Below are 23,748 nucleotides of genomic sequence, written 5' to 3'. Positions count from 1 at the left end.
CAAAAAGTTCCCTTTTGTTTGAGTCATATTACCAAAACCATTTTGTACCATAACAGGGTTTTATGTTTGTACCGTGATACAAAATGAGGACAGGAAGAGGAAGATCATAAGATCATCAGAAGATCAGAATCATGTATCTTGTAGAATACAATAGTCAGTGTTGTAAAAGGAGGACAGGAGCAGAAGATCACAAGATCCTCAGAAGATCAGATATCAACCTCCAACCCCCCACAAACACCCCAGCCCCATCACCCGGGGAGCAGAGGAGCACAAAAGACTAATCAGTGTGTGTGAGGACACTTGCATTGAAGTTATTTTGTACTGTGATAGTTACTTTTTATTTTCCAGCGAAGTACTGCGTTTTTCATAACTGTGCTATATATTTATGAATATAAATGAAGACATTTGGACGTGAACACCAGCCTGACTTCCAGGATAAACTGTTAAAATCACTCTGCGTGTGTTGTTTCTTTGCCAGATCATCGTGCTCTGAGGCTTGATCCAGTGGACAGCCTTTAATTACATGTGATGTGAAAAGACCTGGTCAATACTTTCCGACAGGCTGTGCTAAATAAAAGAATCAATACAAGGCAGACTGGGAGAGGAGGAGGAGGAGGTGGAGTCACTATGCTCCAGTGATGATGCTTCAGACAGAAAGTGTGTTTATCACATGCTGATTGCTGCATTTTGTTATTCCTGCCATCGTAAACTGAGGTTAATGGAAAAGAAGCTCTTATAGACTTTTTTTTTCCTCCATTAAAGCTCCTGACCTTTGAACCTGAATGATGAGCACTGTAGAGATACCAGCTGGTTTGAAAGAGCTGCTGCAGGGATACACGGTGGAAGTGCTTCGTCGCAGGCCTCCCAACTTGGCCGAGTTTGCTGTGCAGCATTTCACACGTATTCTGGAGAGCCAAAGAAATGACCAGCAAGACAAGAAACCCAACACTGAGTCTGTGCAGAAAGAAGTCACTTTTGAATCAGACACAGATGAACCCAACAAACATGAGGAAGAGGAGGAGGAGGAGGAAGAGGAGGAACCGGTCCCCGTTAGTGAGTATCTCACTATTAACACTGTTACGAGCACTTCTGGAGCTGTTACAGTGAAGTGTGCTAAGCCCTGGCTTTAAAAACACTCAGTGTAACGCTCTGACCTCTCTCTCTCTCTGCAGAGCGCCCCTCTGGAAAAACCAATCGCAGAACTGCAGGTCAGTAAGTGGAACGGCGTGAGTCAATGTGGCTACATGACTCCACTTTGTTCATTTGTTTGTCTTGCTGCAGTTTGTGCAGAGGCGTACAACCCAGATGATGATGAGGACGATGACACAGAGCCTCGGGTTGTGAATCCCAAAACAGACGAGCAGCGTCGCCGGCTTCAGGACGCATGCAGAGACATTTTACTGTTCAAGACATTAGAGCAGGTATAGCAGCTTAAATCAGGTTTTAAAAGAAGACGTGGTTCCCCTTGTGATGATCATAGACAGAGACCTGCAGGAACAATGTCCAAGACCAGAAAGTGCTGCAGACCACAGCACTCAGGTTTTAAATGTCATGTTACTGGCTTACTGTAGGTGACAAAGGGACTTTTTTTTTTTTTTTTAAAATGCAAAAGTCTGCTTCATTTTTCAGTTCTTTCAAATCAAGTTTGGCTTTTGCTCTCTATAATTTTGGCTTCACATCCTACACCGTGCCTGCCCTTTACTATCCTCTCTCAACTGTTCTTATATTTAAGCTTAAGCTCCACTTTTATATATGTTAAATCAGCTTCAAATGCCTTTTTTAAATATGCATTCTTAGAATTTGTTTCATAAAAAGAAACCTGTCTCGTTATGTTTTCCTCCAGGAGCAGTTCTCTGAGGTTTTAGACGCCATGTTTGAAGTGTTGGTCAAACCTCAGGATCACATCATAGACCAAGGAGAGGATGGGGACAATTTCTACGTCATAGAGAAGTGAGCGAGGTTTACCTTCTTTTCAATATTTAAACTAAACCTGCTCAAATCAATTTAATTTAGGTTATAATGCCAAGTCACAAGACAGAACTTTATTTTATAAGGTAAAGAACTTACAATATTACAGACAAAATCCCAACCATCAAGCACTTGGCAACAGTGGGAAGAAAAAACTCAGTTTTAACAGGAAACCTCTTGCAGAACCAGGCTCAGGGACAGGCAGCCATCTACTTTAACCAGTTGGGGTTGAGGGAAGGAAGAGAGGATAAAAGACACTGTGGAAGAGAGCCACAGATTAGTAGTAATTAGATTAATCCTGAATCCAAACTGGGAGCTGGTTCCACAGAAGAGGGGTGCGAAAGCTGAAGCCTCTGCCTCCCATTCGTCTTTTAAATATCATAGGAACCACAAGAAAGTCAACAGTCTGAGAGTGAAGCGCTTGAATGATGTGATACGGTACTATGAGGTCTTTAAGATAAGATGGGGCCTGATTATTCAACATGTATGCTATGCCTTCTAATGATAGTACCTAATGTATAATATATGCATAATGTAAACAGAATTAGTCCTAGTATAGAACCTTGTGGAACTCCATAATTAACTAGTATGTAAAGAGGACTTGCAATTCACATCTGCTCCCTCTCTTTCTCTGTCCAATCACTTCCAGAGGTGTCTACGATATTTTTGTACAGAAGGACGGTGTGAGCATTTGTGTTGGAAAATATGACAACAAGGGCAGTTTTGGAGAGCTGGCTCTCATGTACAACACGCCTCGAGCCGCCACAATCGTGGCGACACAGGACGGAGCCCTGTGGGGCCTGGTGAGTCTGACAGAAGAAGATGACCTTCATCCTCCGTAGCATTGTGCTGTATGTGACAGAGTGCGTGAAACAGGTTGTTCTTTGGTTGCTTCCCTTTCAGGATCGAGCCACATTTCACAGACTGATTGTGAAAAATAATGCAAAGAAGAGAAGGATGTATGAGGCCTTCATTGAATGCGTTCCTCTTCTGAAGTCTCTTGAGGTTTGCAGACACACACACGGCATTTAAAAAAAACAACAGGATATAAGAACATAGCCACCTTTTATTCAACGTTTATTTCACCTGCTTCGTTTTAGGTTTCTGAGAGAATGAAGATTGTTGATGTTCTGGGAGCTCGAGCATTCAAAGATGGAGACCGCATAATTACACAGGTATAGGCCTGCTTTATCTTGGGTTGTTTTTAGATTCAAGTTTATATATTAAGAACACTTTGGTTAAACTTAGTCTTTTCTGCTGCTTTTTCTTTTTGCAGGGTGACAAAGCTGAGTGTTTCTACATTGTGGAAACAGGAGAAGTGAAGATTATGATAAAAAGCAAAGTAAGCGCACTACTATTGCCAAACCTCTTAACCATTTTATCTATTAATTTTTTTAATAATGTTTGTTTTACTGTATGTCTCAGATGTATGAAATGACTGACAAGTTTCTTTATTGCAGACAAAGGCGAGCCAGCAGGATAACGCAGAAGTGGAGGTAGCTCGCTGCTCCAGAGGGCAGTACTTTGGGGAGCTGGCGCTGGTCACCAACAAACCTCGTGCAGCAACAGTTTACGCTGTGGGAGAAACCAAATGTTTAGGTACATTAAATGCCCACAGATGTTGGTAATGTTAATTGAGTTTAGCAGGCATTTATTTATGCACAGCTCTCCTAAGGTCCCATCACAGCAACTTTACAATACTTTGGTATACAGACGAGTTCATGGTCAACTGAATGACTGCAAGGTGCTCAGGCCCTGTGGCTGAAAAAACAAGCCCTTCCACCACCATGCTTGATAGTTGATATGAGGTGCTTGCGCTGATATGGTGTGCTTAGCAGCACCTGGCTGCTATATACTTACTACTCGATGCCTGTGGAAACAGTGAGTTTTCAGTGTGTGATGGTTTGAGATCTGTGAAAACGTACTTTTTCCAAACATGACTGTGGGAAGAATGATGCAGCAGCCTGACACATGTACCATGTAAAACGCAAAAATACGAAAATGTCTGTGACATGAATCAAAATGTCTTTTTTTCCTTCCAGTAATTGACATCCAGGCTTTTGAGCGTTTGCTGGGTCCCTGCATTGACATCATGAAGAGAAACATCTCCCAGTACGAAGACCAGCTGGTGGCGCTGTTTGGCTCCAGTGATGATTTGAAACAATAGTACACATTTAAAGTTGCCAGTGTTTTATAAATCAAAAATAGAACCAGTGTATGTGATACTTTTATCTTCCTCTCGAGGTAAATACGGCTGCCTCAATTTGAAGTCATGTTTTGCTTTTTTAATGTGTTCAAGTTTAAAATTCACCATTTTTCATGTGTGATGATGTCAATACTTGTCCAAACAAAATTTGATGCATAAAATAAGATTCAGTCAACTGACTCACGAACAACCCATCAGACTGCAGCCTGGCTGGTGCATCATCTCTGTGTTGGTCAGATTGACATGACCATACAGGACACGCATGTAAATAAGTACCTGAAGGTAAACTCACTGCTTTCTGAACCACTCTTGATGTTATTAGTAACACTGTATTTGCTATGCCACAATATAATATTAAAAAGATGGGCAAACTTCTTCTTCACTTTGTTTTAACTAAAGTTATTTGATTAACAGGTGGAAAAACTTGCTGTACAACTTTTGAGGGATTTTTCCCACCTTTGTTGGATTGAACAGTGAATATTAGAAAAATAGGGAGAGATAGCGGGGGATGATGTGAAATCAAATTTAAATTATTTGATTAAACGATAATTCTTATTTTTCTTGGCCTTCAGGCAATTACTCCGATTGATGCAGGCCAAAAAAATAATTCTAATTAAAACAAAACTGAACCTTTATTTAATTCTTCATATACTCCAAACTTGCATTCAAGATTTCAGCTCCTGCAGGGCAGTTAGATTTTCATTTAGTGAGCTCTTCTTTTCCTTTTGTATTTTCTGTGTAATGGACTCATTGTTCAATTGAATTTTTCATCTTTCTGAGCCTTCTTTGTACTGCTATGTGATATATTCAATTTACTAAGCTGTGTCATGTTCTGCGTGTCATTTAGCTCATACACCTGTTTCTGCACAGGAATGCATCTTCCAACTCAACACTGACAAATGAAGTGTTAAAATGGGGTTGTGCAAGCAGCCAAAAAACACAGGAAATATAATTTCAGTCTCAGAGTTGTGATTAAAACCTCAAATTTACTCATCCGATTTCTAAAGTTTTAGGTTGTTTTTATGTCATGAAGTACAAATGAACCCAAAAAAAACAAACTCTTGAGGTCTTCAGTATTAGAAGAAAGTGAAACACTTCAACCAAACCGAACCTCTTCAAGGCAGTGCATGGGGGGAAAAAAGATACACATCTTAGATATCCATGTTTCCTGGAGTTTATTTGAGTTACAAAATATGAAGTGCCATTAGCAGACTCCACTCACAAGAGCGTGCCAACCTTCTTCTGTTACAAGTATTTACACCCAAAAATTAAGAATCTGTCCATCTACATTTCCACACTCTGTGTTCTGGTACGTCCCAGAGTACCAGTCTCTCTGTTAAGCTGTCCATGTTGGGTCCGTGTTTTTTTTTTTTTTAAATTCCTTTTAAATATTTAAAATATTTACAAAGTCCCATGTTCAAAAACTCCCAAATCAAACTGTAGCTTGTTCAATGCAAAGGCAGGTGACAGAGGGGTAAACTGCTTCAGTAGTGTGAGAACATGAGCAGAGCTGGTGGAGTTAAACGAAAAGTCTTCTACAGGGTTAATCCTCCTTCCTCTAAAGAAAAGGCCTGGGCGAGGAAGTCTGTACAGAATTATTTAAAATTACATGCTGAAATGTCTGATCTGGTGCTGAGGTACCTCAAAGATCCTAATTTCTGAACCAATGATTAACAATCAATCAGGACAGATGAAAGAAACAGGCCCCTCAGAGAGTCGTTCATCAACCATCCTGACTTTTTTTTCTTCCTTCCTTCCTTCTTCAGAGCATCTCCGAATATTAAAATAAAACTCCAATAAATAGAAATACAGCAGAGAAATGGTCAAGTAAGACTCATTCTGGTTTGATCCATCCCTGAGTTCTTTTGAGAAGGACAAATATACCAGACAGGAGTGACAAGAGAGGGGGAAAAACATAAAAAGAGGAAAAAAAAAAGACTGATGGGGAAAGAAAAAACAAAAATGTGTTGATAGGACTTATCCTACACATTCCCACTGTGTCCAGGAAAAAAAAGAAAAAATATTCCTCTGGCTTCCTGAGGCTCATCAACGAGAAGATCCATCCTCCCAGCAGTGGACGTCACACAGAGGTGATGACTATCATGAGATGTGGCGAGATGCTTGAAATCCTGTTGAGAAGGTCGGGGGCGAGCTGGGATAAGTGGCTCTCTGAAAACTCGCACGGAGGGAAAATCTGAAGCACATAGGCGGGCTGGGAAGTACAGAGACACATATCAGTTGCATGGAAATACTGAGATGGGCATGACTTTTTAATATTCAAAAGTGTCATTCAGTAACAAAGAAGTCAAAAAGTTTTTAATTTTTTCTGTCTCAAAGAGTGAGTGTGGGACTCAGTCCCCAGGTAGGCCACAAAAGTTTATTTTTTAAAATTAAATTTGTTTACAAAAATTATTCAGTCTTGTAAGGATTTCAAGATCTATTTATATCTATTTTTTAACAATAGATTGATCAAATATGACAGCGTCTGTTAAACAAAGAACAAAGAGATCCACAGGATACAATTCTTAGAGAATGAGTAAAGTCATTTAAAACTTTAATAGAAAAAAATCTATTGGACATTTCAGGAAAATTTTGTACAAAAAATAAATAAATAAAAATAAAATAATAAAAAGCCAATGATTAAAAAAAAACTGCTACAGGGTGTCAGACTTGTGAAGTGTGTGCTAGAGATGCTGCTTTATTGAAATGAAAAGAAAACCTGTGCACTTCAACTCCTTCGGGTACAATATGAAAACGGGTAATATGCAAACGGCACCAGGTAAAGACAGTATGGCACAGGTCATGTGATCAGTCATTCACATGAACTGTGTGGGGCAGTTTCTGTCTGACAAGGATCCCTACAATAAATATGTTTCACGGCCTGTGAAAGTCCCATGTGAGTTATGCATATACACAAATGCACTTCCAAAGAAGCCTAAACCCTTTACTATATGGTAAGGACTCCACAAGTACTTTGGCCAAGTAAAATGTATGCCATCAATCCTGTAGAACCAGTTCTGTGTTTAAAATGAAGCCATCAAATGGTATTGAAGATCAGAAGATGATAAGCATCAAAACATGTTTGTTTTCTCTGTGCTGCATACTCCAGGAAAAAAAAATTAGGGAAGATCAAACCAATGGCCTGATATGCAGCTGAGAAGCCCCTTCTGTGTGTTTAATACACTTAAACCAGCCTTTAAACTGTTGTATAAGCCAGCGTGAAATGTATGGTTTTCAGGGTTTTTAAATCGGTTTTCAGCGTTATTTTGTTATCGTTTTTATTGTTAACTCTGTTTTCCTGGGTCTTTTCACGTGTGTTATGAATAAATCTTTTTTTTTCGGTACCGGTACTAGTTTTATTTTGTTGTATTTATCTGCGACACCTTAAAGGCCGGTCCGTGAAAATATTGTCGGGCATAAACCGGTCCGTGGCGCAAAAAAGGTTGGGAACCGCTGGTATAAGCCACATAGGACAGACAATTAATAAAACAGTGATGACTCACCTGATTGGAACCTGGGTTGGGGATGTTGATAATACCAGCAGCCAACTTTGTCTGCAAGTAATTGATGAACGCTGCCTTAAGAGCTTGGGTCTGGTTCAGGACGTCATCTTGATCTCGTCCACAAGGCAGAGCAAGGAGGAGACAGTAGTCGGTGTCTCCCTGTGGAGAGCAAAAGGTTCATGTTATTAGCAGACAGAAACTTGTTTAAAACAGGGAAGTAAAGCAAAAAACGCACGTACAGTCATTCTTCTGGCTACACTCTCCAGTTGTGAAGCCTCCAGTCTCATCCTCTGGACAATCCTAAGCAGTGCACCTCCTTCTTGTAGGGGCAGTGATCGATGAGCCAAAGCTTTGTTGCCACAGACGAAATGCAGCTGGACTGCAGCGGTGTCGTTTTTAAGTGCAAGCAACCCTTGCCACACAATAGGGTATTTCTATTTAAATGAGGCAAAAACAAAAACAACAAATGAATGAGACGAGGCTAGCTCTTGCTCAGACCAACCACCTTGTTTAATCTGTTGGGAGATTTGCCTTACCGTGAGTAACTGCACCATATTAACAGGCTGTGTCATCTTGCCATCTTTTGCCTGGTGGTCCGCACCCTACAAATTCAAGAAACAGTTAAGAACAACAGTACAACTAATCTTTGCTTTAAAAATGTTTTCGTTTAAGGTTCAGTTTTCTTTCCTTCAGTTCTTATTTTAATTCATAATTATTCTGAAACCTGCAGTTCATGACAGTGTTAAACTGCTTTCTTATATTAAATGATAGGTTCTCCATGTAATCCACAGCCATTATGAGGCACTTGCTGTTATTAAGCTGTGCTTTTATTGTATAAACCAACTGCTAGTTATACACGTCCTTTGTACCAACACAGATCTGTCAATACTGATTATGTTGACTGTCTTTTTAAACATCACGCACTCACCGCAGCAGGTGTGACATTCATTGGCGGCTGGGTAAGTCCAACAGCAGACGCTTCTGGCATTTGAGAATGGATTCCTCTCGGGTTTGAGTACATCCCCGGGTAGTCTGTGAATGAACCACTAGGTCCAGGTGGCATCAGCTGAACCCTGTGGGGAGATGCCATTGCTTGTCCGGATTGTCTGATTCCCATCATTCCATCCTTAGGAAGTGGAGAGTGGGGCCTCTTTGCCTCTAAAGACTTTGTTATATCCTTATCGGACACACCTTTAGACAAAGCATGTGCTCTTGGAGATAGAGAGGTCTCCTGAATGTGTCCAGAATGAGAGTCTGCGGTTGAACGATCCCCCTGTTGATGCAAAAGAACACGCATGTCTCTCTGTGCTATGTATGTTTTGTCCAAATGGCCACTACTCCGCAAACTCCCACGAGGATCGGGCTGCAGAGTGTCCAGCTTCAGCTGTGCAGGAGATGACTCATGACTCCTCAAAGAACCTGGGTTTACTTTGAGAACCTTGTCTCTGCCAACAGCCTGAGGTGAGGTAGGCCGTGGCTGCATGGCACTAGACCAAGAGGAGCTGAGCGACTCACTGTGCATGCCGTAGCTCATCACAGAAAGAGGTGGAGTATTGACTCTGACATCTCCCTGGACCAGATGCCCCACTTGAATTGACTGAGTAACACAATGTGGAGACATTCGTCCCAAGCCTCCAGGCACACTATGAGGTGGCATGATAACAGACTGCTCGGGATGATGCACGCCAGCAATAAACTGTTGCATGGCAGGATGGCTAGTGGATAACATAACTGGAATACCCTTGGGTGATGAGGAACCAATGGGTGAAGACACAAATGGAGAGTGTGCGTGCCCTGACTTACGTGGGGACCGTGGTTCCTGCTTGACCCCACCGAGATGTGAAGGAGTTCTATCACTAAAACCTACGTGGTTTCCAGGTGGAGAGGGTAAATGGGGGCTTATTGCAGGGCTTATGGCAGAGGTCCAAGGCGGTTTGGTTCCATCTGTACCATGAGGATCAGCACTATCCATTTTCTTTGGATGTTTTAAAGGCATGTAATCTTGATGGTAACCTATTACCTGCTGGTTGCTTGGTGGCAGACGCTTCACTACTCCTTGAGGTCCAGATTGGTAAGCGGAATCCATCTTTTCCAAACCAGTGTTTTCTTGTTTGATTGAAGACAATCCTGACTGGTGTTTACTGGGATGCCCATGATCCATCTGTGATGAAGGCCCTTTTTGAAGCCCTGGCTGGGAATACAAATCCTGCTTGGGTATGGATACCAGTTGCTGAGATTCCATCTCACTTGGTGTTGCTGATGGGATCTGACTTATCTTTGCACTAATTCGCTGGGGTCCCTCTGTTTTTTGACCAGAATGGCTCAATACCACCACTCCTTCAGATGTATTTACTCTCAGACCTGGGCAAGATCCAGTGCTAAGAGTGGGGCTCTCAATAATGAAGCGTGTGGCACTTCCTCCTTCATCACCAGCAGGCAGCACAGGATATGACTCAGCATCATCTTTGCTGGGCCTATAACTTGGTTTGGCTATAGGAATGTCAACAATGTTCATGTTCACCTTATCCTCAGGCTCAGAAGGATTGCAAATACGGCTGATAACAGATGTGGCAGTGGATGCAATAACAGAGATCACAGACTTTGTCTCAGGAGTCGTTTGTGGAGGTCTAACAATAGGTGGGGCAGAATGCACTGATATTTTACTATCAGACAGTGATGACTTATTTGACACAATGGCTGTGAGCTGAGAATTACTTTCAGATAGGTTCTGATCTCGAAGGTTTGGCAGATTACTTGAAACAGAGCTGCTGCCTGTCTGTGAACTAGTTGTATGTTTCTTTAAAATCTGTCTCAAGTCACTTGTGCCATGATCAATATCCTTGTTTTCAGACTCTGATGGTAAAGGCTGGTTTTCCTTGGTTGGTAATGGCATGATTGGTAAGGAAGAGGCACTGGTATCTTTAGAATGATGGCGCCAGTCTGGTGGAGAAACAGGATTTCTGCTTGTTTGAGGGGGTCTGACATTTGGGTTGTTAGCTCGTGGTGACAGAGAAGGAGAGTTGCATTCAGATGGCAAGTGCTGTGGCTTTGTGCATATTGGACTCTTGGATTGCGGGTAAACAGACTTGAAATGCTGGATGTGTTCTTCTGAAGATGACTCTGTCTCTGCGTTTACATCTGTAGCTTTGACTGCTGAGGTTTCAGGCTCTGTCTTCCAAGTAGCAGGAGTAATAACTGCAGTAGTTGCAGCAGCAGCAGGTGTCTCAGAAAAAACCTTTGCATCAGAAGCTGTACTATCTGCTAATGGGGTTGCCGATTCCTCAGTTAACGAATGTCCATCTTTCAAATCCTTTCTTAATTGTTTCTGGCCTTTAGGAAAACGTTTAGGTGTTCTAGGTCTTCCCTTGGGGCCCTTTTTGGGTGTGTTTGGGAAAGCGGGTTCCTCCTGGACAGAAGATGTATTTGTTTCATCTTCCTTGATGTGCTGAACCAAGTCTTGAATCTCAGGTTCTGAGACTACATCTAGATTTGCTGGAGGTGCCTGAGTTATTGAATCAATAGCAGCCATCAGTTCTGACTCACTGGCAGGATTAGATGTTTTTTCTTCCTCTGGGTCACTTTTTACATCTGTATGAGGGACAGGCGGTGTTGGTTCTGTTGGAAAGGTTGGATCTGTTAGTTTAGCAATGTTCTCCACAGCTTGCTCCAGTTCCAGCTCCTGTGAAATTACATTTTTTGATGCTCCCAGGAGCTCCTTTTGGTCTGAAGCTGCATTTTCATTGTCTTCATTGCTGGAGCCTCCTTTGTTAGCATTTGTGCACTTTAAAACCTGTTCACTGTGGTCACCATGTCTAAGACTTTTTGACGAGTCTTCTGGAGTCCCAGGCTCTTCTTCTCCTAACTGAAGAAGGTCTTTCACCTCTGTTGCATGCAGTCTGATTTTGAGGTTCTTGAGGACTGGTGACTTGGAATTCCCTGCTTTTCCTCTAAGAGTTTTCTCTTTTTCTGACATGGTTTTCTCTTCCAGGTTGGAGGCATCTGCCTCTTTTCCATTTGATTTGTCATCATATACCTTTTCATGGAGAACATCTTTACCTTTGGCCAATTCTATGCCTTGTTTGACCATCTCCTCTTTCTTTTCATCAATTTTCAGCGATGGATCTTCTTTACCTGAAACTGATGACTCTTGCAAAGGCGAGGTATCTTCATACGTGAAATCATTTTCCTGACCATTATCATCAGCTGCCTCAGTTTTGTCCCCCTTCCTTGTTGATCCAGATCCTAGTGATGTGGGCATCTGATTTGATGAACCCTTTGTGTCATACGGTGGCGTTCTCCCTTTTGACATTCTTGGAATACGTTCACCACTTTCTGATTCATTTGAATCCGTGTCTTTACCATCCAGTTTAGATTTTTCTACTTTAGCAGTTGCAGTATCATCACCTTGCCTGCGATTCTTGGGAGGCCGACCACGTTTATTTGCATGTGTTGGAGTTGGTGGATCTGGTTCAGTATTTTGTTGTATGGCATCTTTGTCTGTACCACGTTTTCGGGCAGAGCGTGGCGACTCTGCAACATCCTTTCCGGAACGAACTGGTGTATCATCTTCAACTGGGGTGGCATAGACTGATTTAACATTTCTTCGTCTTGCTCTGCTTACTGGTATGCTGTGCTCAGAGGTATCGGGATCTGATCCATGGATTGGAGATTTGCCTGTGGACCTCGACTCACCTCTCGGGGATGAGCCACGTTTCAGCTTCTCTCTGTCAATGCGCTCACTCTTGCGTGTTGCTTGTTTCTCAGTACCTGGTGCAGACGCTACAGGAACAGAAGCAACTTGTGCAAGAGACTTATACTTCTTATTTTTTATTTCTTTTGTTTTATTTTCTTTCTGAGATAAGACTGGTTCATCATTTCTTTCACTGTCAACTGGTACCTGTACTTTACCAGCTTGAGATTTTATGTCACCTTCATTCTCTGATCCTAATTTACAAGTGGATGGAGTCTCTTTCTTGAATACTTCCAACTGCTCAACAAGACTAGGCTGTACTGGACTACTGGCTACAGGTACTTCTGGTTGTTTTGCCTCAGGATTCAGCTCTGGTTCAGAATTGCTAACAAGCTCATTGTGAGACTCGTGGCAAAGTTCTGTGAATGTAGGTTTTACATCCTCAATAACAATATCCAGCTTTGCCTCAGACGGAGAATGTCTCTCTCTATTCGCTGAATAGTTGGATTCAGATGCTGTAATGGGTACAGGCAGAGAATCTGACGTCTCAATTGGTGGGTGCTGCATGGAAACAACATGTTCCTGATCCGTTTCTTGTTCCTTTTTGACAGACACAGGGGGACATGGATCATGGGGTGGGTTTAGTAAAACACATATGTCATCAGGTGGAGGAACGTCTTTGATCACAGTTTGAGTGACAGACGCTGGTTCGAGTTTGGGTTCAGGAACTACATTTTCAGCAGGGGTAATTGGTTTAATTTCTGCCTCTGTGGTAGTTTCTGTTGTTTCAGGTGACTGCAGAGGTTGTTGCTCTTGAACAGGAGCTTTTTCTACTTTGTTTTCATTTGTGGGCATAGTGTCTTCTTTTGCCTCCTGTAGCTGCTGAGTTTTATTTTTCTGTTGCTGTAGTCGTGTTAGTTCCAAAAAACGACTATGGAAAAGGACAACAGGCCCTGAGTCAAGTTCACCATCTCCTGCTGCTTGCTGACTGTTTTGCTCAGGTTCCTCATGCTTGCGTTCCAGGTGCTGAAGTCGTCTCGAGTCCAGCTCAAAGACAGCGCTGTGAAGGAATCGGGAGGCAAATAGCTCCCTGCGTTCTTGTTCCTCTGGCTTAGGTTCCTCTTTCCTGTCATCAAGTTTATCTTCCGATCCAATTCGAGTCTTTTTCTTTTTCATATACCAGGAAGGTGTTGGTCTTGGTGCTGCTTCCACCTTTTCAGTGTCTTTTCTGTTACGCAAGTTTACAAAATGAGAATCGTAGTCTAAAAATGACCAGTTATCTTCTCTGGAAGATGACAGAGATTTTGCACGCTCAAGCAGAGCCTTTGTGTCAGGTGTGATAGTCTGGTCAAGTGCAAAGGAGTAGAATTTATTCTTCTCAAGCTGTGCTTGTTTAGGGTCTGAAAATCTGTCAGCTCTTGGTCTTTCAGAAAAAGGCATAGATGTGGAGGGCACAGGAGAGTGGGGTTTGGGCTCTCTGTCCTCTTCGGAGTCGGATCGTACTTCCCCAGGCTCCAAGTCATGACAAATAGCGTACTCCAAACGTTTGCGATTGTGAATGTTTTTATTTATATTTTGAGAAAAGTTCAGATCAGGTAACAAGCCTTGTTTAATTCTGCTTTCCCATCTCTTTTGTTTCTCGTCCTCCACAATGAGTAAAGGAGTGCCTGTCTTGTTAACTTGTGTGTTATGTGTCCTTTTGACTAATAACTCCAGATCTGATTGAGATTTTTCATCATTTCGGCTCAACTCTTTCTGAGGAGGATCTGCAAAGTCCTCATCTGGACGATTCGAGAAATGTCCTGGAGGGGAGCTGGTGGTCCAGTCTAGATCTTCACTTTTTTGTTTAAAGCTCCTGTACACACGCTCTCTCTTTATCCCTGACTCGGAGTCAATCTGGTCTGGTTTCTTTAATTTGTGGGACGGAAAATTATCTGTGACATCCTCAGGGGGTTTACCAACTTCATGCACGAGGCTCCGATGCTCCAAGTCCTCTGTTTCAGTTCCTTGGGGACTAGCTGGTTTGTCAGTTTTCTCAGACTCGCGCTGTTGCTGCTGCTGATGCAAACGTCTGTTTTGCTCCATCTGTTTGCGATAACTTTGAGAGGTATCAATGTCAATGTGGTCTTCTTTATTCTTGGCACTTTTGTTAATTTCAGAATTTTGACCAATTTTTACAGAAGTATGGTGGTCTGGTTCTCTTGTACTGTTTTGGTCTGCAATACCCTCTTGTGAAAATCGTCTGGAGGAAGGGTGCCCTAGATGTTGTTTGGACTCCAGTGGGTCCAAAGATCCCTCTGATTTCTCTCTTTGTACTTTAAGGTCCTCTTGACCATCTTTTGGAGTTCCACTTTTTTCATTTTTAGGTCTTGAATCTTTCCTCTGGGAATCTTTGTGTTTGTCTGTATCCATTTCTTTCAAATATGTTGTACCTGCACCAAAGTCAGAAGACTGATTACCATCCTCCTCCTCATGCCTGCTTCTCTTCTGACGAGCAGTCCTTCCTGCTCCAGAGTCACCAAAACGCCTTTTTCTTGCAGCACGGCGATCCAAATCTACTGCAGAATCTTTTCCATCAGTTTCAGACTTAACATGCTTCTTGAGTCGATTCCTTCCATCCAAGTCTGAACCATCACTTTTACTCATGTCAGATCGTTCACTTTTTGCTAACAGAGTACTAGTAAGAAGGTCGCCATCCCCTTTACATTTCTGTTTTTCATGGACATCCTGGTCTGATCCTCTTCCCCTTCCAGACCCTCCATCAAAACCAGTCTCAGGCTCTGTTTCAGGTAGTGGATTTGATGGGGATTGCCCCTTTGCTTTTCTTGATTTGATCTTTTCAGCTTTGTCGCCTTTCTCTTTCCGTTTTGCACGTTTGGGTTTCTCAGTTCCAGATAAACGATCCGACTGACTGCTCTTCTCGCTCTTGGAGGGATGTTCTAGCAGGGTCTTTTCAGATTTATCAAAATGTGGTGGTGACACTGAACTCACGCTGTCACTTCGTTCAGATGACTGGCTGTAAACTCGTCGTTCTGAGTCTCTAGGAACCCGCTCAGATGCTGAAGGTGATACTGTTGGACTAATAGGTCGCCTTGGATGGGAAGGGCTCCACCTGCTGCGATCAGCTTCAAAACGTTCTCGCTCCCTTTCTCGTTCCCTTTGAATATATGTGTACTTCCGGATGTCTTGCTCAAAGGGGTCTCTGTAATCCCTGTAGTCTCTAGGGTCTTCATGATAGCGTGGGTCAAAATGATCCCCTTGATAATGTTCAAGTTCAGGAAACCGGTCTCTGCTGCGGGCAGCATACTCTCTTCGAGTGTCCTCTGTATAGAGGCCAGGGGTTCGTATATTCTCATAGTAAGCCCTTTCTGCTGCAAATTCATGATACGGAGCTCTGCGATCCTCTCTATAGAGTTAAGGAGAGAACACAAAGTGTAAAGTATTGAATCTAAATAATTAATTTGTAATTGAAATATTGTCACTAATGGAAGAGAGATTCAAAATATCACCACTTTCACTAGCAGCAAACATTTTCTATCTGCTTAATTTAAAAAAAGGCAAAGCAAATAAAGTCATTAAACAGAAACAATAACTGTATTCAGATAACAATACTGGTCGTTTACCGTCGTTCAGGAGGGATTTCATAGAAGTCTCTAATGTCTTGTCCAGATGCCTGCATGGATCGGTAGAAAGCCATCTGACTCTCTTGACTTGCAAAATCCACCTATCATAAGTGAATAAAACACAAAAAGATTTAAAAAGGGGGCCAAAAAAACATTAGGATTACATTTTATTAGTTAAACCTTCACTTGATTTTTACCTTTATTTTATTGCCACCAATCTTCCAACCTTTGGTCTCTCTTACAGCTGTCTGAGCAAAGTCGGTGTTGTTGTACAAGATGAGAGCCATCCCCTTCAATCTATCAAACACCACCTTCAAAAAAGAAAAAAATTAAATCAGATTTATGGGAGTACTAAAATCAAAAGTATCAAATCTTAAGGAAGAGAAAAACATCACCTTACCTTAACTACATGTCCGTAGCGGCAGAAATGCCGCGTGAGGTATTGCTCTGTAATATTGGCTGATAACCCATCAAGCCAAACACATGTTGTAGGCATACTCTTTCCAAAACCGAGCTGCAAGGAAACAAGACACAAATATAGATATTATAAACACTCTAATCTATAATTTTGAAAATATACACATACACAGATGAGAAATGGTAAGATTGCTTAGTGTACAAACACTACCTTTAGTCTGTTGGCTCCCAGATACTCTCCATCCATCTTCTTTATAGCCTTGCAAACACTGGCAATATCAGAATACTGGACAAAGGCATACTGGGGAACTCCATTTACTTTCTTGATGTCAATGTCCTTGAGACAAAAAAGAGAGCAAATACAAAATGTTAAATGTAAAATATACAAACTTACGTGTGTAATTCAAAGTCAGATGGATGCTTACCACAATTTCACCAAAGCGTTGGAAAATGTCGAGAAGCTGTTGGTAACTGGTGGTCTTCTCCAGGTTCCCTATAAACAGTGTCCTTGTGGCCTTTGGATGGAATTCATCTATTCGCCCATCCAAAGGCCTGAACTCATTTTCACTTTCTGTTTCTGGAGGAAGAAACGGATTTATCATTAATATTACTCACATGCTATTTGAATTTTGGTTCAAGCCTGTGGAGGGAATTAATGTGTCTGCAAATCTGCCATATTTATCAGAAAAAATACAAATTTCTGTGACTTTTGTTGCAACCTACCTGGTCCATTCCAGGCAGTGACTTCAATAAGCATGCCGAAAAACAGCTTTCCTTTGGAGACACTAAGGGCTTTTTCTTGATCCTCTTGCTGTCTGAAGAATACCAACCCATAGCGGTCTTCTGATGTTCCATGGATCTGAACTGAAGTCACTTTCCCATGTTTCTTGAATTCATGGAAAAGTCCATCTTTCAAACTCGTGTCTGCATTGGAAAACAGAATTACTACAACACTACTAAAAACAACAGAATTCCCAACGACCTAAAGAAGAAATGACTCCCACTTTAATCTGTTGACAGGAAGAGGCTTTCATCTGGCTCAAATTATTTTTATTTCACAGCTTAGTTTGGTTTGCATACCACGAGCATGCTAAATGTGTAATCAAAAATAAAATTAGAAAACATCTGTATGTAAATGAAACAATAACTAATAAAGTGATCAATCTCTGTCACCACAAATCTATACAATGCCCTGCAGCAAACAGTAAAGGAAATAGTAATTTTATTTCATTAAACAACCACTCTTTACCATCAGAAACTCCCTTTTACAAGAGCCAAAAATTAAAGTTTTTAAACATGGCTACATTTAACTACCTGCAGCTAGTCCCCTACCTGCAAATAACTACCTCCTCATGTTTCAGATCATGTTGCCTGTAGGAAATGTACTTTCTAATGCCATTGAGGCAATAACAAATTCAAGGATATGGCAAGGTTATTGAGCAGAGAAAAGACTTAACTTGGTCCACTGAGAGGTAGATGAACATTAAAAACTCACCTGTTGAGCGTACTGGTAGATTTTGCACTTTAATGCCAAAGCTCCTACGGGGCTCTTCAGAGTCAAGCGCCATAGAGGACTGAGGTGGTGCGTGTGTAGCTGATGACTGAACAGAACGAGCCTGCGATCCATCACTTGAGCTGCTGTTTGAATCACTGTCAATGAAAGTGTAAAACGATTAGACACTTCTGTTTACACAAGTCTGAGTAAACGGATTATTTACAAATTGTCCAGCATAATCCCAATGCTTTGTCCATGGACAAATATTCATCCATCATTTGTAGATTAAAAAACGAAAAAAATTCCCACCTGCCACTGCCTGTGCTGCTTGTGCTGCTGACTGAATCAGAGCTTGAAGATCTGCTGTGAGATCGAGATCTCGGGCCTCTCCCAGGGGACAAAGGTGCTTTTTTAGGGGAATGAGGAGTTTTGAGGGGTTGCCCCGTGGTACGCTGAGGGGAGGGATGCCTTGACTGTGAGGAGTGAGACGATCGACTCCGACGGTGATGGTAAGTCCGATCGACACGCCGTCCTCTGTCATCTCGGTACAGGTCACGTCGTGAAGAGTTAGTAAGAGTAAAAGGGTCTCGGATTCTAGAGTCAAAGTGTGGGTCTGACGCCTCAAAGCTTCCCCCAACAGAACTGCTGCCTGGGCCAGCAGCAGTAAACACAGAGCGATCGCGGTAATAATCGGCGTTGTAGTGACGCTGTCTGTCAAAAGTACCACTGCGGTCATGATGTCCATATGGGCTGTGATCATATGCACGTTCACGGCTTTCTGAGCTACTGTAAATTAAGAACAGGACAGACATGAAAATAAAAAGTATTAATCAGACTCTTAACAAAAAAAAGAAAATAAGCATTTCACTTAAAAATGCACTACAGCAATAAATGGCCCAAATACTGGCACTGTCTGTAAAAACTCTGAACAAAAAAAACCAAAACAGATTACATTTGTCACGCTTCTCCAAATCTAATAACCTATACATCTATGATGTAAATTCACAAACAGTCACAGGAAAACAAGCTGCCCACAAACTTTCAGAACTTTATTTCAGATTTAAGCTATGTTGCTCTTAGTCTCCAATTGTTTTTACTGGCACAGCAATAAACACTGAGGTTTCAGAGGTTGACTGTTCATGAATTATTATGAATATGGGGAGAAAATACAAATCTACATAAAACATTTCTCCCAAATATTCAAGTGGACATTTGTTCTAATGATCTATGTGGTATGGAGAAATGCCATGCAGGGTTTGGATCAGTGCATGAACTGGAAATAACAAGTCATAAAACTCAAAAAAAAAAAAAAAAAAAAACTGAGCAGATACATACATTTAATAAAATTTACTTTTTTCCCTTTCCCTAAAAGCAGTGCAAAACTATGATTAAACAAAGCACGAAGGAAGATTAGGAAAGAAAGTATGCAGAGGGCAGAGAAATACCAACCTTTTAGAAAAGAAGTTACCGAAACTAATCCAAATAAAATCTAGGTGGTCAGAATGTGAGAGACCTAGGCAAAAACGCTTCACGTATTCTCGCATTGCATGTTATGTTCATGTACTGAGCACCAGGGCAGTAGATTGTTGACGTATAATCCACAGTTGGGCTTATTTAATTCTCTTCACTGGATGGAAAAAGGAAGAAAAAAAAATATACAGAAATGGACCTTTATGAGTATTGCAACATGTAGAAAAAAAAAAAATCATAGGAACATAAAACCTCAATAAATAAATATGGAATAAAATATTTTTTTAAAAAGATGATGAGCTTCAGGGTAATCGGCAGATTCCAGGTTGACTACTCAGTAAGTTGGAGCCTGAGAGAAAAAATACATCCAATGGGATCGGTCTCATTTCACTGTAATTTTTTAAAAGTTTTATAGTGGCAGGGGAAAAAAATATTCCATGGGTTAATGTTAAGTTATTTAACATCACGCAGGTCAGTAGACTCCAGACAAGTATCAGAGTAAATAATATCCTCCTGGACTGGTGGGCCGGATACAACTCCATAATCAGTGGGTGTCATCTTTGTTTACTGTCATGTTACTTAAAAAAATGTCTTCAGCTTCCTCTAAGATACTTGGAGTGCTTTTTCCTGATTGAGGTCTCAAACGGCTACATCCATACTTGAGTAATCCAAATGAATGGCAGCTACACCTATCCACATCAGTACATCCAGCACAGGGTATAATATTGCGTACATCCAGGGGGTTACATCCCAACTATCCACTCTTCATGTCTTCATGGCAAAAGCAAGAATAGCTCCACAAACGTTGTTGGTGGCCAGGTGGTTGGATCCTCTGTGTTCTTGTGAAATCTTCTCGGTGCAGCGTCCATATGCGGAACAAAACCTGTTTTTGATTAAGTTAATCTCATCCTAACATGACAATGATACCTTGGAACTACACCAGTCTTTCTTCTAATGTGTGATGACTGTAAGGTTTCTTCCATCCACTCGGTCAAAAGTTAAATCCAGAACAGGCTGTATCCACAAGTGCAAAGCGCAAAAAAAGAAAAAGGAAAAGTAATGAACAGTCCAGCAATTAGTCGTTGCCTTGAGAAAAAAAAAATGATATCCCACGATGGAAGATTTCTTCAAGTGAGTGTATACCTATATAGATACTTCCAAAATACGTGTATCCATCATAACAGTGATGTACTTCCAGCTTCACGTGATTCCAGATTTTTTTTTTTAAATTAAAGATAGATTCCATGTTGATTATAAAAAATATCCGCAAGCTCCCCAAGGTAGACTCCCACAAAATGTAATAAATCCACAACTCACCAGGATATTCCACACAGATGTAATATCCACATCAGATGTCAAACTCTCAATATATAGTTACCTTACCAAATGATAATGTGTAGTTAATTTACTTAGATCCAATGGGCAAGGCAAGTCAAATAGGATGAAAAGTGGAACGATCCCTAGATTACCTTTGTGTAACCCCTTGAGGCATCAATCCCTTACGGATACCCCCCACTATGTGTTTAGGTTTAACACCTGTGTGATACCTATGTTTCCCTGGATTCGAAGGGGACGCCGTGTCCACTTACCCATCTATTCTCCGTTCATAACGTCCCTCTCTGGAGTGAAGGGACACAGGTGGCCCAAACACTGGACCAACCGTTCCCCTAGAGAATCCTGTAACATCTCGACTGCTCGAGGGAGAGCTGTCTTCCAGGCCCCGAACAGCACTTGGGACTGACCCGGGTTCATTGTAGTCAGTCCGAAGGTCTCTGTCCCCCATCTTGTTGACAGCATTGTGAGCCTTCTGTGCACTTTTGATATCCACAAAATCCACAAAGGCTGCAACACCCCCCTCTGAACCGCGCTTTCGCAGAACTTTAACACTCTCCACACGACCATACCTGAAATGGAGACAAAGAGGAAATTACATATACACCGGCCAAGAATATAGAATGTGCCAGTTTTTAATCAGCAAGCTTGCAAATGGCACTGACTTTGAAGGCAGGACTTTATGATAACGAACCAGAGACCACACATCAGAGGTGAACTCTCTGAACTTAAAAGTGCTAGCAATTGATTATACTGGATGATCACATTTGGGAATACTTGGAAAAAGAGGAAGTTCTAAGCAGTATTGATGACATTTCTATAGGACGTAGGATATGTAAAAAAAAAAAACGCACCATGTTTAAACAGCAGACCACTACATGGGGTGTGCAGCAATAAATCCCATTAGCAGGAATGTTTGTTTTCCAACTACTTAAGTAGTGTTTACGCCGCGTAGCAAGAGATTAGACACCTAGTGTTAGCTACAAAGCTACAAATAACTCTTATGAACCCCGGAAGGCAGTTTGTGGTGTTGGTTTGTTTTACATTTAAGCACTAAAGGGTAGCAAAACCTGGTTTGCAGTTTACAATTTCACAAATGAACCCCAACAACACTGACTAACTTAGCTTAGTTTAAGCAGCTACACTTATGGGACCGGGCGTGAGGCAGCTCTCGTAAATTTCCTTCTATTAGCAATCGGTATATAACACTCTGACGACCAGATAAACAACAGAGTATGAGGTTTTTCCAGTGGCTAAACTAACCGAATGCATTTAATGCTACTCTGTGGTTAACGATAGCTGCCGTTAGGCTTGTACACATCGTGAAAACGTCTCGACTTCCCACAAAATGGTTGGTTGGGTGGAAGCTTGGTGGCTAGCGAATCCAGCTAATTGCTCCTTGGCGTTCACAAAAGTTCGAGGAATGTTATAAATCGTTCACCTTGAGGCCCGAGCGGCTCTGCTTCACATATGACTTCAATTTCCATCACCACGCTGCCAATAATGTGCATTCAGCACACGAGAAATAGCAATACTAGTAAAACGTAAAATGCTAACATTAGCTGTGTTAGCATTGATAGCAACCGCCTACCGTTCGTAATGTTAGTGAGACAGCTAGCGCGCGCTGTTTGGAAAACACGTAACCTACCGTTTAAAATGCTCCACGATTTTCTCCTCTCGAACGTGTTCGGGTAAATTTCCCACCCAGAGGTGTCTGGTTTCCCGAACCATCTTGCGCTACTCTTTCCCCCTCCACACACATATGATCTCGCACGTTTCTAATCCCTGCCGGTCGGAGGTCCGCCTGAACAAAATGAACGACCCGGGCCCGATGGCCCTGCTAACCGTTTAGCTCTAGCTGCTGCGTCCTCGATCTGTCTTGCGTGGACGCGCATCAACCTCGCTCTGGATGATTTTGGTTGCGAGACGCGCGTCCCCGCGATCCCTGTGAAGCAGACGGCAGGCAGCGGGCGATTTTCTCCCAGGGGGATCAGGTCGTGGAAAAGATTAATTAAAACAGCGAAAAGTAGAATTTTTAATCACTTTAACACGTTTATTTAAAAATTTGTAACAGTTGTTGACTTGTTGAATTAAAGTTAAACGAATTCTGTAATAACTACTATGTGAAATAGAAAGTCACCAGTTTCATTCTTTGCAGCGCTCTATCGCTCTGCCAAACCGACAGATAAAGGCAGTGAAAAAAATAGTCTGCTTTACAATGCAACGCCTTGTGAGTCCCATGCAGTCAGTGTTTTTCAGTTATTATTGGAATGTTTAGTGAAAACAAGGGCAACGCTAAAAATAAATGAATCTATTATATCTTATCGTAATCAAACTACTGTTTTGACCGTAAAAGGCCCAGAGGGTGCCAACAGAGGAAGTACTGCATGAGGAAGTCAGGACTGGCCGAGGAATATGCGAGGATGGTCCTGGACATGTATGAAGACAGCGGGACAGTGCGCTGTAGGAGTGACAGATGGGTTCAAAGTGGGGGTGGGATTACATCAGGGGTCTGCTCTTCTGGTTTGCTGTGGTAATGGAGAGGTTTGGTAGGAGTCTCAGTGGACTATGATGTTTGCAGACAACATTGTGATCCGTAGTGAGAGCAGGTAGCAGGCGGCAGAGAGCCTGGAGAGGTGGAGGTATGCTCTGGTGTCAAACAGATTGCGATCCCCTAGCTCATCTCTGTCCAAAAGTGGACTAAAATGACTTAACATCCAGCCTTTTTATGGGAAAAATGATACAGAATGTTAAAACGGAGTTAAACGGTTAATCATCCTTAATTCTAATCAAATTCTAATCAAGAATAAATCAAATCTATATGATGAGTAAGAAAATGTAGTTTGAGTAATGACATGATTTTGATGCCTGACTATTTCACCTAGATTCTGGGAGCATTGTTATGACTGTGCATGTCCTTGTCTCTCTCTCTATGTGAATGAAAGCACTATGTAAACAGTGTGTAAAAGTCCTCATCGTGCATGATTCTGATTAAAATAAATTATATTAAGTATGCTGTGTTTGACAAACACATTCATAAAGAT

General features: G+C 41.7%; 2 protein-coding genes across 5 annotated transcripts; one reads left to right on the top strand and one right to left on the bottom strand.

Annotated features, from left to right (window-relative positions):
* Positions 1-668: 668 nt before the first annotated feature.
* On the top strand, positions 669-4,675 carry prkar2ab (protein kinase, cAMP-dependent, regulatory, type II, alpha, B). Its single transcript, XM_085406632.1, has 10 exons — positions 669-1,053; positions 1,173-1,208; positions 1,282-1,421; positions 1,844-1,950; positions 2,618-2,771; positions 2,872-2,973; positions 3,069-3,143; positions 3,245-3,310; positions 3,429-3,567; positions 4,011-4,675. The coding sequence occupies exons 1-10, from the start codon at positions 783-785 to the stop codon at positions 4,133-4,135; spliced, it is 1,215 nt and encodes a 404-aa protein (XP_085262758.1). The 5' UTR covers positions 669-782; the 3' UTR covers positions 4,136-4,675.
* A 650-nt stretch (positions 4,676-5,325) lies between these two features.
* LOC146669967 (msx2-interacting protein) lies at positions 5,326-22,609 on the bottom strand. 4 transcript variants are annotated; one of them, XM_085406628.1, is made up of 15 exons: positions 22,353-22,609; positions 20,962-21,276; positions 18,212-18,688; positions 17,903-18,057; positions 17,131-17,331; positions 16,833-16,984; positions 16,619-16,744; positions 16,391-16,504; positions 16,188-16,301; positions 15,991-16,091; positions 8,606-15,773; positions 8,214-8,279; positions 7,917-8,111; positions 7,678-7,836; positions 5,326-6,386 (listed from the first exon to the last, which is right to left on the bottom strand). In XM_085406628.1, exons 1-15 carry the CDS (start codon positions 22,433-22,435, stop codon positions 6,255-6,257), a joined length of 9,558 nt encoding a protein of 3,185 aa, XP_085262754.1. In that variant the 5' UTR covers positions 22,436-22,609; the 3' UTR covers positions 5,326-6,254. The 4 variants fall into 4 exon arrangements, with proteins under 4 accessions (XP_085262754.1, XP_085262755.1, XP_085262756.1 ...); XM_085406629.1 differs by having other exon boundaries at positions 18,212-18,685; XM_085406630.1 differs by lacking the exon at positions 22,353-22,609 and adding an exon at positions 19,352-19,529 and having other exon boundaries at positions 20,962-21,095.
* Positions 22,610-23,748: the final 1,139 nt, after the last annotated feature.

This window comes from Rhamphochromis longiceps, linkage group LG5, assembly GCF_057381845.1.
Source record: "Rhamphochromis longiceps isolate RC_006_pf linkage group LG5, R_longiceps_female_GT1.1, whole genome shotgun sequence".
Lineage (NCBI taxonomy): Eukaryota > Metazoa > Chordata > Actinopteri > Cichliformes > Cichlidae > Rhamphochromis > Rhamphochromis longiceps.
Note: the sequence above shows the minus strand (reverse complement) of the source record. Positions and strands in the feature narration are given on the sequence as shown.

Bases quoted from the DNA above. Each gene is read 5' to 3' on its own strand.
- prkar2ab (XM_085406632.1), top strand. From the start codon at position 783: ATGATGAGCACTGTAGAGATACCAGCTGGTTTGAAAGAGCTGCTGCAG. The intron at 1,209-1,281 runs GTCAGTAAGTGG...GTCTTGCTGCAG, and splicing joins AACCAATCGCAGAACTGCAG to TTTGTGCAGAGGCGTACAAC. The intron at 3,568-4,010 runs GTACATTAAATG...TTTTCCTTCCAG, and splicing joins GGGAGAAACCAAATGTTTAG to TAATTGACATCCAGGCTTTT.
- LOC146669967 (XM_085406628.1), bottom strand. From the start codon at position 22,435: ATGGTTCGGGAAACCAGACACCTCTGGGTGGGAAATTTACCCGAACAC. The intron at 16,505-16,618 runs GTAGTGTTTGTA...GTTTCCTTGCAG, and splicing joins TGGGAGCCAACAGACTAAAG to CTCGGTTTTGGAAAGAGTAT. The intron at 16,092-16,187 runs GTAAAAATCAAG...CACTTATGATAG, and splicing joins TTGGTGGCAATAAAATAAAG to GTGGATTTTGCAAGTCAAGA.